We start from the raw sequence: 17983 nt of genomic DNA, 5'->3' as shown, positions 1-17983 counted from the left end.
AAAATGAACAAATAATGTATGCATTTCACACTGTCAGCAAGAAAGCTGGCCTCTTACAGACTTAGAAAAATGTAAAAAAAATTATGTAAAGAATGGACAACAGGAAAACAGTCTGTACATATGACACTGTTAAGCAAGAAAGTTTGAATGGATAAAGATGATATCAGTATTATTTTTCTACAGGATGAAAACATATTTTTCTGCAAACGCCAGCAAAAAGATGTTTTCATACAAAGACCAAAATAGAATACCAAGGAGAAAGGATGTAAAACCACTATAAAGAGACTACAGCAAATTAAATTGTTAGGAGAAGTATTTTGTAATGTATCTCTCATATCATCCATGCTGTTTGAGAAGTAAAGTAGTACAGTGTAACTAAAGCTGCAACTGTAGTATGCGTGGTTTGTTTATAAAAAGTCATTTATTGGTTACTGCTCAGAGTTTGGTGCTGCATCAGTGTACTCTCTGCAAGTTTCTGTGGGCAACAGACTGTGATAACTAGACTTTGATTTCAGCAGAATCCATCCAGTAAGACCTTAGGGTCTTAAGAAGACTTCGGATCCATCACAGTAAGCAGCACCTGATACTTAATTTTTCAGTCATTGGTCTCAGAGAGGTCCTTTTGTAGGATGTCTGCATCACTTGGGGAGTTGATAATGACTCCTAGCTTGCAGTAATCAGAGAAATTGGTCAACAGAGTCCTTCTGTGTTGGCCTGGACTTCTGAGAAGTAGATGCCAAACAGGAGAGGGCCCAGGACAGAGCCCTGTGGGACTCCACTCGTGACTGATCGACGGTCTGACTTGGAATCCGCAACTTTCACTCTGTGGGTCCCGTCTGTGAACCAATTTGCAACCCATCTCGTGATGAAAGGACTGATGCCTAGTTTGCTGGGTTTATCAAAGATACCCGAGTGAGGAATGGTATCAAAGGCCTTTGACCAGGTCGAGGTAGGCTGTACACACTGCCTTACCCTCATCCACAGCCTTTGTGACAGCCTCGAAGTCAACCAGGTTCAGCAAGCAGGATCTCCCCTGGACAAAGCCAAACTGTGTGGGGTCAAGAGTTTGGAGATTGCCTATATCTTTGTTAAGCAGGTCCATGATGATGCGCTCCATAGCTTTGCATCCCAGACTCATCAGGCTAATGGGGCAAAAGTTCCCAGGTTCTGTAGTTGCTCCCCCTTTATGGAGTGGGATGACTGTAGCAGTGCACCATTTCTTAGGGACATAGCCTGAAGTAAGGCTGTGATGGAACAGGGCACACAGATGTGGTGCCAGTTAATTATGTAGCTCATGTAGGACGCAGCCAGGGATATTATCAGGTCCCATGGATGCTGTATTCTTGACTTTGGACAATGCAGCTTTTACCTATGCCACAGAAATGGTGGGTACCAGGCTTTCTTCTGGTATTGTGATAGGGCTCTTGGGGGGAGAGAGGGGTAAAGTTGCCACTGAATCTGTCGGCCAGTATGTTGGCTATATCTGTTGGCTCAGTACAGGAGGTGCCACTGTGCAATAACTCAGAGCATATCTGGGTATTGCCTTTTAGGTTTCTGATACAGCTATAGAAGGCTTTGTGGTTGTTTTTGGTGTCAGCCGCAATTCTGCCTTCATAGTTGGCTTTAGAGGATCTGATAAGGGATCTCAGCATTTTCTTGAGACTGATAAAGGAGGTTTTCCAGTCTTGTGACTTCATTTTATTCTGCAACAGTTTCTTCCTTCTGTTGTAGAGTTTACTGATGGCTGGGGACCACCAGATTGGCTTCCTTTTTTGGAGGAGAGTATCTTAGTTCTATTTGGTATGGCAAGGTCCATGCTTTTGTGTAAATGCTCATACAGTGCATTGTTGTATGATTTGGCAGTCATGCAGCTATTTTCCATTGGCATGGGTGCCAAGAAGTTAGCCACCTCTGTTTTTAGGAGCCCAAAGTCGGCTTCAGAGAAGTTTTTCAAGGTGGTCACCTTAGCAGGGGGTGTAGGTGATATGGAGAGTTCCATGGTAATCAGTTTGTTGTCGGATTTAACCAGGGAGGAATTGACTATAGGTGTGAAGCAATGGTCTTCCATGTTGGTGATAACCAGGTCATGGATGTTGCTTCCTTTAGTGGAGGTCAGAATGACCTGGTCTAGGGCACTGGAATTGATGAATTCCAGAAAGAGATGGGCCTGTACACTGGTACTTGAATAGCTTTCCCAGATGATGGAAGGGTAGTTGAAGTCACCCAGTATGAGAGTGTTGGGTTGGACCTTGACAGATTCCAGGGTGCTTAGAAAGTTGGAGTGAGAGTCTGGGGACATGTTTGGAGTTCTGTAGCAGGCTATGACTTGTACTGCCGTCCTACCCAGTGTTAGTTGCATCTGAAGTATCTCGGATGCACTATACTGGGCTACCAATCTAGAGGTGTGCATATCCTTTAAGAATATGGAGACACCACCACCTTTGGAGCTTCCGGCCATATTCTGGGGCCGAAAGGTATGGAATGAGTTGTAGCCTGGGAGCACAGGGGTGCTTTCTGCCTCTTTAAACCAGGTCTCTGTTACAGCACAGATGTCAACATTCTCCATTTTGAGGAGAGCTTCGAGTGAGTGCATCTTGAGATTTAGATTTACAGCATTGAGCTGCATGACCCTCAGATTGCATTTGTTTGTAGCTGTTACGGTGGAATTTTGGCCTTTGGAACACTGCCTAAAAGAAGCACTATACGGGTGGCAAGAGCCTTAGCCAGTACCTGGAATCCCAGGGGTGACAGATGCAGGCAGTCTCTGGCAAAGCATTGAGGTCTGTCGATCATGTCGTCCCAAGCAGAGAGATACTGGATCCCCTTAGAATGACGCCAGAAACTTAACCAAATGTTGAAGTCAATCATTTTCTGCTCGTACTGTGGTATCATTCTGGGTGATGATAGAATACTGCTCAGGGCTAGGGTCATACCTGCCTGGGCCACATAATCCGAGAGTTCCATCACATCCATCTCTTTTCATGTAGTCTAGGGAAGTACGTCTCAGGTCATTCACACCCACATGGACAATGACCGAGTCATATTTGTACTTGTTGTGGAGTGACCTGAGTGCATGTGTTATGTGGCGGATCCTGGCACTTGATAGACAACTGACTGTCACCTTCTCCTTGTTCAACCTAGTGAGTGGGACATCAGTGTGCCTCACAATTGAGTCTCATATGATTAGTACATTGGGCAAAGTGTTGTTCTTTTATGATTTTTATTCACTTTTCCCAGTTGTTTCTAAATTCCTCTGACTAATTCTTATACTTATGCAACATTTTACATCCTACTAATTATCCTTAACAGCATCTTCTGTTCTAGACTGAACTATAAACTATCAGAGAACAGCATTCCTCTAGCCCTTTCTTTTTTCCTATACTCTATTATCAATCCATAGCAAGCAACACAATCTCTGACCTGTAATCCAAACTCCTTCGTAGCCTCATCCTACTCTATATTTTTCCTCTAGAGTTATTTATGTTCATAGGTTAGTTTTAGGCTAACTGCCTTTGTGGGTCATTTTAAGCCTAGCCAATTACCACATGTGAGAATAAAACCCTGCACCTTGTGTCTGTAAGTGAATACCTTAACCATTATGCCAATCTCTCTTCCTCCCTTTGCTCCCAATACCTTAGTTTCCTTGGTAATTTCTCCAATAAATTCCTACCCTCTTACCTATTTTCTATACCTACTTGCAGACAACCCTAATGGTAAAAATTCCTTTCTCAATTCCCACACTGACTTGGTTCTTAGAATACCTTTTGCTACTTTATAAACAGTTATATTTTTTATAACTTCTCAGAATGCTTTGAACTTGTAATGCCATGACAGGAAGGGACCATCTTCTTGAGTGAGGCACAATTAGAGTTTAAGAAATTTTCACTGTTTCAGTCGTTGGTATTTACCTGGAGTGCTCTTCCCAGCAGCTTCACCATACCCAAAATTGCCTCATTCTGTGATTCATATGGAGTTACACATATTGGCAACATATTTAAGTATGCTTAAAAAATTATTCTTTATTAGTCATGTTACTGCTACTAGTAATGAATTGTCTGCACATCTTTATCCCACATTGCTCTAGTTTCTGTTTGGAAATCCCGTTTTATGAGTTTGTGTCTTTCAGTGTATACAGAACACTACATTCGCTGGGTGTAGCTATTACAAAAGTCTTGCCATACTGTTGTGCCTTTCAATATATAGACCCTCAGCCATGAATGTATCACAACCAGCAACAAGATGTGCAACTGACTCCAGTTTTGTACTACAGAACCTGCACTTCTCTGTATCTCCAACTTTTTTATAAACTTTGTAAACCTACGAAACACACTAATCTGAAGACATACCTCTCAACCTTTAAGCACAAGAAATCTGGACAAAGCCAAAAATAATGGGGGGACAACAAAGGCTCAGGATTACGAACAGAATTTAAATATTGCTCTTATACACGTAGAAAACTGTTAGAATAACAGGTTTTTACATTAGCATGCATTTTGTAAAGGATATGAAGTTTGAAACCTCAAATGTATGACATTATTTACTGAATTCAATGCTCAATAACTTGCCAGACCAAACATAGGAGACAAAAATCTGGACTGCTGAGAGGTAAGCTGGGAGGTAAGGTGAGTTGTCTTTATTAGCCTGTCATCTTTTGGCTTTAATTCATCTCTTCTTTACCAGTCATGAGTCAAATCTTGATTAACATGTTCCAAGAGTTCTCAGTACCTGCTACTATAATTTTGGGGTTTCCATTTTTCTTTCTTTCTTTCTGGTTCTCTAATTTATATTCTTTCTTTCTGATGACTGACATTTTCTGTTGTTGGCTGATTTTCATCTACTTCCAGTTTGATTTCCACTCCCACTCCTTTCAGAAATGCTATAACTTTCATTATGTTCGGAACTGATGACGTCAATAAATATGTATGTATTCCCACAACTGCAGTCCTATATATACAGTTAATTTTGAGGAAGCCCACAACTCATTCAGACTGAGGGATATATAAATTTGCCAAGCACTGTTTTTTTTATATATTACATGGTTAGCATGAAGCAGTCTCCTTTTCTTGTCCATCTTGTGGAAATTTGCTCCAATTTCTGGGACCAGTAAATCACAACAAAGCTTTAAGTTAGACCATGAACAGCAAACTGATTTAAAACTTTAACTTTATGCTTAAATGTTAGCATAGTTTTTAATATTAGCTTTAATTTTCTGAAGTATTCCATTCTGCACTTAGTCTTCATTTGCTTGTGTTTTACTGACGAACCTTCATCTATTCTAAAATATTTAACCATTTCATCCAATCCCTCTTCCAAATTGATGTTTTCTTCATGCTGCAACTTTTCTGATACAAACGTTGCTGTTGCACATTTATCAAGACCAATTGTCATTCTTACATCATTTGGAAATGTTCTAATCATTTGCAGTTATGCTTCTAGATGTTCATCTGATGAGCAATGCAGTTTTAAATTATTCACAAAGAGTGGATGATATGCTTTTGATCAGGGTAGTTTTCTGGAAGTAATGGTTTATCCACAGACTAGTCTATTAAGTACACAGCTTAATGGGTTAATGGCAATAACTTGCCCTATTAACTTAACATGTTCTCTTCCAACCTTTCTTACCTTGTTACACAGTAAAGCCTGGACACATTACAAACTAAGAAAAATAACTTTACTTTAATATCATTAGTACATAACGGTAGTTACTGATATAACTCCCTTCTCCCACTACACATTTAAAATACCCCTGACAGCATAAGCAGAAATCAGAGCTACTTTACAAAATAACATGCAGTTTACATTATGAACTTTTTTACATGGATATTAATAATAACAAATGCTGTGTTATACACAATAATTTCTTCAGTCCATTCAGTGTATTTCTAAACGTTAATGACATAAGACAGGCTATATGGTTTTAAAGTTCTTCCATTATTTGAATGGGTCTATATTAGTTCCGCGAAAAATGTATTCATCTAATACGTCTTCAGCGAACACAAGCCTCTGAAATTCACTTCAGTGAGCTGTAAAACTTTTCCCATAGTTCACAGACACTTGAATATCACCTCAACTTTGCTCTTTTCCTCACTGTAGTACAATCTTGAAGTTGGTATATATAGTTAGGGAGAGCGTGGGGGCACAACCCCCCCCCCAACACTGGGGTGGGGGGTGGGGGTAAAGCCCCCCCACTTGGATGGATTTGATTTAGTCTAAGTGTTCCAGATGGCATGTGGGCGAGTGTTTGCGAACTGTGGGAAAAATTCAGCAGTTCGCTGAAGTGAATTTTGGCGGTTGGTGTTCACTGAAGACGTCTTCAATGAATACGTCTTTCATGGAATTAATATAGACCCATTTGAACACAGTCAACAAACTCCCTGCCTTTTCTGTTCACTTCTTGCACAACCATGGCTCACATGTCAAAACTACATCTAGTAGGCTTGATGATTTACAGTTTTCCAACTAATTCACCTCATTAATTTGCACTTGTGACCAAATTTTCACCTTTCCCTGCTTCTTCTTCCACTTCCACATTATTGCTTTGTTTTTATCATCTGTCCCCCCCCTATTTTTACCACTCCTTTTCTTCAGTTTCCCCATTCTGGCTCCTGCCATTCATCTCTGAGAGTCTAATCTGTCTACCAGGTATTTGTAATAAACTGTCTATAAAATCTCCCTTTCTTAGAACCCCCCCCCCTTCTCAAAGCATGCCCTTCCAATCTGCTGCATACCCCTCATCTATTAATCTGAAGACATTAACTACTAAACACACTTGCAAATTTGCTTTCAAGTCTGGTACTAACAGCCCTCCTCTCTATCATTTCTGAGACCATCTCCCAAGCTACCCTTGGTCTTTCCCAACCCCAAATATATTCCCTACAGAGTTGCTTCACCTTCCTCAATAACTCATTCCCTGGTAATTTCCAAATGTGCTGGTCCCGGTACAAAAACTGAACTGTGGCATGATGCACATTTGTATTACCTGTATTCTCTGAAATGCATCAGTTTTTATTGTTTTCCATCTCTGTACCTACTCATTGACTCTCTCATATACTTTCTGATATGTACATTTGAACTGCGGTTGTGGTGCTGCGGTAGCATTGTCGCCTCACAGTAAGACATTGTCCTGTTGGATTCTCAGTTAGAGCGTCTTCTGTGTGGAGACATGCGTGAATGGGCGTACCTTCGTTGAAGGTTGTGCGTCAGGGCCGGCAACTCGGCACGTAAAAATCCACTGCCAATCATTAGAGGACCGGAGTTCCGCTGTGGCGACCCCTTACCGGGAAAAGCCGAAAGACTCAACAACATTCTAATGAGTATTCCACTGTACCCTTGATCCTGACTCCTTAATTAATCTCACCTTCCCATTTTTCTCCCTCATCCACTCCCCTTTCATTTATTAGTACTGTTTTTGTTTTTCCCAAATTCCTTCAGTATATTCCATAACTTTTCTAAGTCTTCCATATGCTTCTTCACAGTTAGAAGTGCATCATTTGCATACAGTGTTATCCTCTTCTCTACATCTCCCCACTTGTACTGTTTTATTTCTGATCTTATTTTCCAGTTTAATAATTCTAAGTACACCATGGATTGCAGTGGGTAGCAATAGGGGGAATTCCTGTCTCATCCTTTCTATCTCCACCATTTCTGATAATCGAACTCTTATTTTTATTCTCGCTGCTCCCACATTATATCTTTTATCACGTCTGACCTTTGTCTCCAGAATTCCCATCTATCTGTCAACTCAAATAGATATTTCCATCCTTACATACTGAAGGATTTTTCAGCATCTAACAATATTAGAAAAATATCTATTCCCTTCTTCTGTGCATCTTGTATTACCAGTAAGATTCTTATTAAATTGTTTGCTGTTTTCCTTCCTCATACAAACCGTGTCTGATCCCTATAAATCAAAGTTGAAAGTAATTTCCATTGTCTTCCTTAGACTTGCATACAACATTTAGAATCATGGTTTAGTATTTAATTTCATCCTGTAGCGAGCAGAGGACAATGATTCTTCACTTCTTTATGTATTACTGATATAATAGTTCCTTTCCATGTTTCTGGAATTTGCCTCTATCTCCTAATATTGTTAAATAGTGATATCCCTCTATCAACTACCTCCTCCTTTCTTAATTTCCAAATTTTAATGGGTATTCCATCACTATCTGGTGACTACCCTTTCATCATTTTCCTCCATGCCTTGATCATCTCTTCTATATCAATAGATTTTGTGAAGGCTGCCTCCTCCTCTCCTTTCTTCTTAATATCTGGGTACCTCAATCCTTCCCATGTTTCCGCTTCCATATCTTCTTCCCTATATAGGTCTTGGTATGTATTCTCTGAATCTTTCTAATATGTCTGCTAATGTAGCTACCAACTGCCCTTATTCTACTATCCTGATTTTATGTATTCTCCTTCTCTACTTTTTGATGCCTCAGTCTTACTGCCAATGTTTTCATCACTCTTGAGTTTGAGCTAAAATACTGTTTTTCCACTGTTATTTTTTTCTCCCACATCCTTTTGCTTTCCCATTTCTGCAGCATTTGTTTGATTTTCCTCTTTCCGGTTTAATCTCCCTTTTCTTTTTTCTGCTTGAATTTCCCCTCTTTCAGCATTCTCCATCAGTTCCTGTTCCTTATCCTCCCCCTCTCTTTCACATATCTCTGTTTCCTCTATATTTCATCCCAACTATTAACTGTTTCCTGCTCTCCCTCTTCCAGTTCTTTTCTGATTAACTGTATTACCCATATTTTTCCTCCCTCCTTTCCAAAATATACGTAGGTATTCTTCATTGTCTTTCTAAGTCTCCTCCTTTTTTCTCCCCTAACTTGTACCCCTAACACGGTAAGATTTTTTTCTAGATGAACTATTATGCCTATATTACAGTAGAATATGTATCTTCCTTCTCTTCTATGGACATTTTCAACTTTCTACATATCTATCTATCTACCATACTTTCAAAAATCTAGCCTCCTTTCTTAACTTGCTTCTCCTTGGTACACTCTCCACTTCATGCCTTGCTAGTGCATTCCAATATTCAAAACAAATCACTACCTCCTCCTGAAATCTTACTATGTCCATCATACACACTCATCATGCCTTTACCTTTCTCTTTGGTGGGACATGCATCGTTATTACCATTAACTTTGTTCCTTGTACTCTACCCTTTATTCCTGCATATCTTCCTTTCTTGTCTGCTGTCTCCAATGGAAATATCTTGCTCATTAATATACCTACTGCTCTTTCTCTCTTATCTCTCCATGATGAACGTGCTACTGAATTATATTCTACCGCAATCAGTTTTGTGTGTTCCCTTTCTGAGAGGTGCATTTCTGGTAAGTTGGGCATTTGTTTTTCTTATGTGACCCATTATTCTTTCCCTTTTATTTCTGTTTTCCAGACCATTTACATTCCATGATTTTAATATTTACCATTATTTCTCCCTTCACTGAGTCTGTGTTATTTACTAGTTTCCCTTTCCACGTCCTTTTTCTTCCTCCTGTTTAGCTTTCCAAAATTTGCTTCTATCTGCAGAGTTTCCATTACTCTGCACAACAGACAATTTTCCAACCTCCTCTTCTGTCATTTCTATGACAATGTCCCTTCTACATCAAAACTGTCCTCTCCCTACATTTATTTTTGTTGTACCTCTCAGTTACTTTGTACTTTTAATCATTTACTCCCTTTCTCTTTCCTTCTTTCTCTGTTCAGTCTTTTTCTGTTCTTCACTTCCCTTCTCTAGTGAATGATATGCCTACATGAATCTTCCATCTGCATGTAATCCTATCTTATCTGCCTTATCCTCTTTTTCGTTGATGTTTGTGAGGCCTCGTTGTTACTCTTGCCATGTTTTATTTTGCACTTCTCTCCCTCTTGCATGTACTGATCCCTTTTTTTCCTCGGTCTTTCAGTATCCATTCTTACCATACTTCCTTCCACTTTTCTCTTTACTTCCATTACTATTCTACATCCTGCTGTTTCTCTTGTTTGTACATCAGCTGATTCCAGCAGCACAGAGCTTGAACTTTACATATCAGTCACCTCTTTTCCCTTCCCCTTCCTCTGCTGTGTATTCTTATGTGCTCTCTCAAACTCTACCTTAGCACTTCCAGTCATCTTGTTGTTCCCACTCTCTTTCTACTGTGTTGTGTGCCTGTCGAGTTTTCCTTCCTGTCCCAGTTGTTGTCCTATGTTTATGCCTGCACTGGTATATTTATTCTTCTCCTACATCTGTTTAATGATGCTAATTCTGTATGTTTACTTCATTTGATCTGCCTTTGCTTCCTCTTCTTTTAACTTCACAATGTGCTTCATGTCTCCTGTAAGTAAATGGCTATCTTATCACTGGGGGCCCCCCGGGGTCAGTACCCTACATAACCCTTCTCTTCAAATGCATTATTAATATTTAAAGGTTAAAATTAACCTTTGTTTATACGTCTACAATTTGTCATACAACATTGCTCTTTTAAATCCTGCCGATGTCTCTTTACTCTGACATCACTTTCTCCAGGGATACCTTCTGCGTTTTAACATTTGCTCATTCTTCTTTCAGCTACCATTTTCTTATTAGCATCAGTTTCTCCCTTAGTCTTTTCTGGTTTTTAAAATGTGGAAAGTATCTACTTTCCTGTCCTTCCAACACATCTCAACCTCTTAGAGCAAGTAATCTTGGCAAAGCCGTAAATAAAAATGGGACACAGGGACAATTTTAAATACTGTTCTCACAAACTTAGAAAACTGATAGAATAGCAGGTTTTGCATTAGCATGATTTTTCTGAGCTGTATGAAGTTCGAAACTCAAATGTCTGTCATTATTTTCTAACTTCAGTCTTTTAATGATTTGTCTCACTAATTTGCCAGAAAACTACAAATTCTTCTTCTTTCGGCTTTTCCCGGTTAGGGGTTGCCATAGTGGATCACCTGTCCACTCATGACTGGCAGTGGAGTTTTACATTGTCAAGTTGCCAGCCCGGTGCCAAACCTTCCACAGAAGGCGCACACACACACACACACACACACACACACACACACACACACACACACACAATCACGCATACTCATGCTTAGGGCCAGTTTAGAGTGCCCGATTCACCTACAGCATGTCTTTGGAATGTGGGAGGAAACCGGAGCACCCAAAGGAAACCCATGTGACCACAGGGAGGACATGCAGACTCCACACAGAAGGCACCCCAGCCAAGGATCGAAATGGAGAACCTCTTGCTGTGAGGCAGCAATGCTAACCGCTGCACCACCGTGAAAATATGAGGCAAAAATCTGGACATTCTGTGAAAATCTGTACAGTTGAGAAGCATGCACTGCTAACCTTCTGTCTTCCATTTCTTTATCTGACTGCCCCTGACTCTGCTTTCTCTCCTCTCAGCACCACACTGTGGTTAGCTGTTGAAACCTGCAGCAGTTTTTGGGTCTGTGGATGATTTTGCCTTCCTTATGAAGATCCAGAAAGTTGAAGGGTACAGCATCCTCCAGTGAATCCCCACTTTCTCTACACATCCTCATTACTAATACAAAAACGTTCCTTCGTATTCTTGTTTCAAATGAAAAATCCTGACTGATAAAATGTAATCTCACCCTGCTGTTAATACTTTCCTTTATTTCCACACTTCTTTTAATATTCTCTCTCATCTCAAACATATGATTATTGGTCTCAGTCTTATGGTTTCTTCATTACCTGGTCTCCAAACTATTCTATGTGCCCGTTCAATTTAGTGTCCATCTCACAGATCTCTATCCATTAGCTAACAGTTACTTTACTGCTTCAATGCAGTCCCTTTCTCCAAGTTTTTCTGGCAAACCAGTCACTTTTATATTCTACGTCATTGACCATCTTTTAACATCAGCTACTTTCCCTTATATATTATGTTGTTTTTCTGTAACATTAGACATCTGCTTATTCTCTCCCTGTTGTTTCCTTCTTTTTTTTTTGGTACCAAAAAACTTCATGGTTCTTTTTTTCCCTTCTCACATTTCTCAACATGTTTTGATTTTATTTCAGCTTTTAATTTTGGCTCTAACAGAACTTGTTTTGAACAGTTTTAGAAATGTTTCTTCTTGAAAGCCTTATGCCAGTCCTTTCTTCACTTCAGTTTTTGATTCCTGCAGTTTTATTAGCTCATCTTAATAGCTGTTTAAAGCTTCTACATTCTCCAGCCTTTTGTCATTTAACTTTATATATTCCTCCAGTGATCTACTAATTTTAAACTCCTCTGAGTGCATTTCACTTTTTTAATTACTGGAAGCCATCTCCTGTACTAAAGCTTCAACTTCAACTACTTCTTACTAAAATGTTGCAGGGTTCTTCCCAACCAGAGTTTTTTTCTTCTTTTCTCATCAATGTAATCCTTAGTGTTTCAAATGTCTTCTTTACTGGCATCTAGACAATGTAAGTATTAGTAATATAATTCAAACAAAAATGCTAACTTTTGATAACTTTTTAAAAAGTTTCTCAGTTTTCACATTAGAAGAGCTCTAATCAATATATTACTGTCAACTACCATCTTGGAAGTCAGAGTAACAGGTATACCTTGGTAGTGGTAAATCTTGCTACTAGGTTCCATAAGGCATCGACTCTCCTTTACTAAAGCACAGAAGGTGGCAAGGGCTTCCCTACAAATACTGACAAAGGTGCTAACTTCAAGCCAGATCTGCTGACCTGTTTGTAGAATTATTGTGGGGTAAAGCAGTTAAAGACTATTCCATAACATCTGTAAACAAACAGTCTGATAGAGGGGTGTATTTTCTACCCTTAAAATCACGTTGAGAACACTCAAAGGCCAGTGTAAGCAAGAGTGAAACAAGTGCCTGCCCTATCTCCTATTTGCATACAGACATGTGCCCTAACAGGCACAAAAGGTTTTGCACCACAGATTAATTTATGGTCACATCGTGAGGGGGCCCTTAGATTTAACTTATGATAAGTGAAAGGGTGAATGTAATTCCCGCACTGACACTACTATATAGTACATCCTAAATTTCATGACTAAGCTTAGGAAGCTCATAAGGGTTGTCAGAGGAGCACCTAGCACAGGCAAAAGGAGCAACAAAAGGTCTTGAACTGAGAAGACAGCTAAACCCAGGGAAGATATAGTTGAAAAAAAAAAACATGATGCTGTTTATTCCTGTTCAAATAAATAACATTAAGGCAACTTGGGAGGATCCTGCCACTATTGTGAGACAGGTTAATTGACATCAACTATCAATCAGACCTGCCAGGCAGGAGGCAGAAGTACCAATGCTATCATGTTAACATGCTTAATCCCCTACCATGATAGAAAGACACTGGTATTCAGTATTTACAGCAAGTTACAGAAAGATTAAATGGGAGATCGGATGGTAGATCTTCTCAGGAAGGCATCCTCTGAGACTTCAGAGGATGTAGTAGTAGTGCTGTCACAGTAGTTATTCCTACCAAGGTTCAAGAAATTTCAGCAGTATTATAAGGGTTTGGGGACATGATCACTGCTAAGCTAGGGTATACCCAACTGGTGCAGCACACAGCAGACAGAGGGACTAAATGGCTTGTCAGAAGGGCTCCTTACAGGGTGATAAACATGTTAAGAAAATTATGTGGGAGGAACTGCAGATGTTTTCTACAGAGATAATCCAGGAACAATCCCTGGGTCCCACCAGTACTATTGCTACCAAAGAAAGAAGGGAGCACCAGGTTCAATCTAGGATAAAGGAAGTCACAGTTACACAGTCAGATGCTTACCCCTTGCCTAGAACAGATTAATTCTTACAAAGGTTTGGTAGGGGATGCGTCTGATGACTGCCTTGACTACGGGTTACTGGCAAGCTCCCTTAACATCTGAAGCAAGGGAGAGGTCAGCTTTTGTTACTTTTTGTTTTTTGCATTGTGTGAATTTACTAAAATCCACTCTGGGATGAAAATGCTCCATCAATTTTCCAGACATAGGCAGAAGATAGAGACTATGTTATTGCTTACATGGATGACACTGTGTTCTAAGGTTAGCCTTGGCAGGAACATATTAGGGATGTGCTCAGCAAACTGATAAGGGGAGAGTTAACTATGAAGACAAACAATGCCAAGTGGGAAAGCCAGATGCGTCCTACCTGGGTAATGTGATAGGTGGTTGCAAGATCCAGTCAGTGCCTGCCAAGGTAGAGACTACCTAGGCATGGACTACTCCTATAACCAAAATGAAGATAAAGGGACTTCAAGCATGGCTGCACATTGATCAACAGCTTCATTTTAGCTCTACCAGTTTGAAAACAGAAACTGAGAAACTACGGCCAGCGAAAGTGTCATTTTGGGTAAAATCCAGTCACTGGATAATAAGTATACCACCTGGATACCAGAAAAAAAGAAATTTAGAGAATCTTAATGAAAATCAACCAGAAAATGTGAAAAGAAAACACTGGCTGGGAAAAATGCTGCAGCTGTTCAGCAAAAAGTAGTTTAAGCTTCAGCTCTGGTACAAGAGATGTCTTCCAGTAATTTTGTTTAAAAAATAAATTAAAATGAACTGAGAGATTAAAATAAATGAAACATTGAAGGGATATATATCAAATAAAAAAAATCCCAAAAGGCTGGAAAAACAGAAGAAGTTTTAACTAGCTATTCAGAAGAACTGATAAAACCGTAAAAAGTATAGGATGAAATTAAGAAAAGACTGACTGCGCAGGAGGTGTCTTAAAAATGAGCTGTTTAAAATTGGTGCAGTTAGAAGACAGAGCATGCAGAGAAAACCTGAGATTTTCTGGTGTTCCAGATAAATTGGAAGAAATAGACTGTATCCATTTTATGAAAGCACACAAACAAATGGATTGGTACTCTACAGCATGATTATTTAACTGAAAGGGCAGACAGTGTTGCTTGAAACCTGGTCATGAGAAAGCAGCCAAAACCTATATTAGTAAAGATGCATTCATACCAGCAGAAAGAGTTGTTCCTGACAAAACTGTGATAGAAGGGAAAAGTATTAAAAAGTGAAGACCCAAAGTCTTTGTGGAAAATGATTATTTACTGTACATCAGGCAGAAGAGAAGTAAATTTATCCCAGCAATCAGGGAATGTTGAGAGGTAGGTGCGAGATTCAAGCTGCTGCTGTATCCAGCTGTCTTCAGATTATTTTTTTCCAGGAGGATAAAAGACATTTTTGGATAAAGAAAAGGCTAAGGAGGAAACAAAAACGTTTATCCAAAAAAAAGTGATCCAGCAAACAGATGGAGCCACTACTTCTAATTCTTTTAACAATAAATTTCATAGACAGACTTTGCCAGTGAAGCTTTTTCCAATGTTCCAAAAGAAAATGCTTGCCACAGAGAGAAAAACACAGACGTTGACCAGAAGAATCAGGAGTACCTTGGACTTGAACCAGAGTTGGGTGCTGAAAGAAGGAAATGAACACGATTAAGACCAGCAACACTGAAATTAGTGAATAAATGGGAGACTATAAACCATCAGTTACATTAGTGACATATGGCTTTACATGAAAAATTGTAGGAGAAAGACTCTACTTTTGCTGACTTTGTTAAACTTGTGGGTGGACTGTAAAGTATTTACTCCACATTATATCACTAATGTTTACAACGGCACTAAAAGGGGGGGAATAGCTTTAAGTAAAGAGAAAGTAAGGGCATTCTTTGGGACACTTGAGTACAGGAAGTCTGTAACCCACTTGTGGGATGTACCTTACCAGACACCTGCAGCAACTGGAAAGACCCCAAAAGTACCTCACCAAGAGGATCAAAGGGCTCAAACAGATGCCATATGCTGCCCGGTTAAAGAAACTCCAGCTCTACTCAGTGGCATACCGCCTGTTCAGAAGCGATCTGTGCCTGACGTATAAAGCCATGTCCAACCCGGAATTAATGGACATGCTGCACCTCAGAAAATCCAAATCCCATCGAGCTACGCTCGAGAGACTTGAACCTCAGCACTGAAATAAATAAGACATGCTGGAGGGACAGATTCATAACCCAGAGGCTCCCTTCACTCTGGAATAAAATCCCAGTCCAGGTTAGGCAGAGTCCCTCATTGACTCTCTTCAAGAGGAATCTTGATGAGTAGATGGGAGATCGTAGGTTTACCCCGGGTATCACTTCTGTGTCACTGTTAGACAGAGGCACAGTATACTAACCTCGAAAAAGGGCATAGCAAAATAAATTTAAAATGGGTGGCGAAAGCCAAACACATTCTGGCTAGGCTTATAAATGCCCTAGGGCAGATAGCCTAGTATGAACCTATGAACTACAGCACAACAGCCACTCCTGTTACGGACTTACCAGAAATAACCATACAGACAACAATATTGAATTCCAAAAGTTCAAGTAGGCATTGACTGGGCTGACTGTGGTGATAGTCCCAATTATAGTCAAGAACTCATAGTAAATGTACATCTTCATATAACTGTCTACAGGCTATACGTTTATCCCAGCTGTAGACTTCAGTGCAGAGTATAACCATGTACATCTTTTGAATTGTGGTGGGATGTCCTTTTTCATTTCTCTATTTTTCCATTTCTTGATCTTCACAGGTGCCTGTGAAGAGTCTCATTTCAGTGTTCTATCCTTAAGACACTGTTGATCTGAGGAGGGTACCAACTGAGGTGATGACTTAGGCCCCTGCTGTTTTAATGCATTTTCTAGAACTCTACTCATATATTGTCTTCCAAAGTTTCCATAGTCAAGGAATGCAATAATTTGAAGTCAGAATGGGTGACAGGACAGAGGGCCTAGGCAGAGAATGTATCACAAATATGCCAGGATCCTCAATAAATACATCCAGACCTTGAAAGGTCCTGAAGGATGACATAGTTACCAACAAAATTTGTTGTTGTGCCTTTCGGCTTTTCCCGGTTAGGGGTCGCCACAGCGGAAACTCTGGTCCGCTAATGATTGGCAGTAGATTTTTACGTGCAGAGTTGCCAGCTCTGACGCACAACCTTCAAAAAAGGTACGCCCATTCACACATGTATCCACACAGAAGACGCTCTAGCTGAGAATCGAACAGGACAACGTCTTACTGTGAGGCGACATGGAAAAGTACTGCTAACATATTAGTCTTAGGAGATAAGCAAGTTGGGGAACTCTAGAACAGACACAGATCGATCATATCAAGTGTAAGGCTATGTTAACATATAGGAGATAAGACAGTGGAAATGGACTATGTACAGCACAAGACAAAATAGGATTAAGAGGAATCCAAGTTTAATGAGTAGATGGATGCAATTATTAAATAACTGCAGTGTCAATCTGCTCCTCCAATAAAATAACTAAATAATCTGTAAGAACTCAGGAATAAAATAGGTAAAACTGTTTTTAATCTTTACCACTACAGAAACTGCTAAACATTAAAGTGAAAAAATAACTCATTCACTATAAGGAAAAATAAAAGATTATGAAACATCAAAATATTACTTACGGATTCCCCATGAGTACTTCTGGAGAGCAATATTCTACTGTTCCACAGAATGTATGAAATAATTTGCCAGGAGCTGTATAGACAGCAGAGCCAAAATCTATTAGTTTGATGTGAAAATCTTCAGCAATTACAATGTTTTCATCTTTGATGTCCCGATGCAAGATGCCCTTACTGCGTAGATAATCTACTGCAGCCACCAGCTGAAAGAAAGACATTTTATTATAGTTTAGGAAAAGCAAATTCTACTTATTAGCAATATATGGCACAAAAAACAGTCAAACCTTTTATCAATCTCTTGTCATGGAAATATACTGGCCAGTGTGAAGGGCCAGAATATCAGCTGCTGCTGCCAGAAAAGTACTGAAGGGTCTAGATGTAACTGATAACAGCTGAGTTATATTCCTTTGAGGGGAAGGTGAGATCCTAGTACCCTCTCTACATTAATTCCACTGGTGGAGAACAAAAAAATGCAGTGAGAAACTACGAGACCTAATGGCAGTGGGTCTAGGAGGTACAGGTTCCCACTTCACAAATCAAGGATCATGAAGAAGTAAAGGATGGTTAAGAACAAGATAAATT

The 17983-nt window shown here is 39.7% G+C and overlaps 1 protein-coding gene across 2 annotated transcripts in view; it reads right to left on the bottom strand.

Moving 5' to 3' along the window:
• The window catches only part of PASK (PAS domain containing serine/threonine kinase), a 1620160-nt gene that overhangs the window by 266173 nt on the left and 1336004 nt on the right, over positions 1 to 17983 (bottom strand). For both annotated transcript variants that reach the window (XM_044056691.1, XM_044056692.1), the window contains exon 16: positions 17405 to 17604. In XM_044056691.1, coding sequence (XP_043912626.1) covers positions 17405 to 17604 — 200 coding nt within the window. The remainder of the gene's footprint in view (positions 1 to 17404; positions 17605 to 17983) is intronic.

Source organism: Protopterus annectens, chromosome 14.part0 (assembly GCF_019279795.1).
Source record: "Protopterus annectens isolate FY-2018-M chromosome 14.part0, PAN1.0, whole genome shotgun sequence".
Classification (NCBI taxonomy): domain Eukaryota; kingdom Metazoa; phylum Chordata; order Ceratodontiformes; family Protopteridae; genus Protopterus; species Protopterus annectens.
The sequence above is the reverse complement of the archived record's forward strand: the minus strand, read 5'-3'. Positions and strand labels throughout refer to the sequence as shown.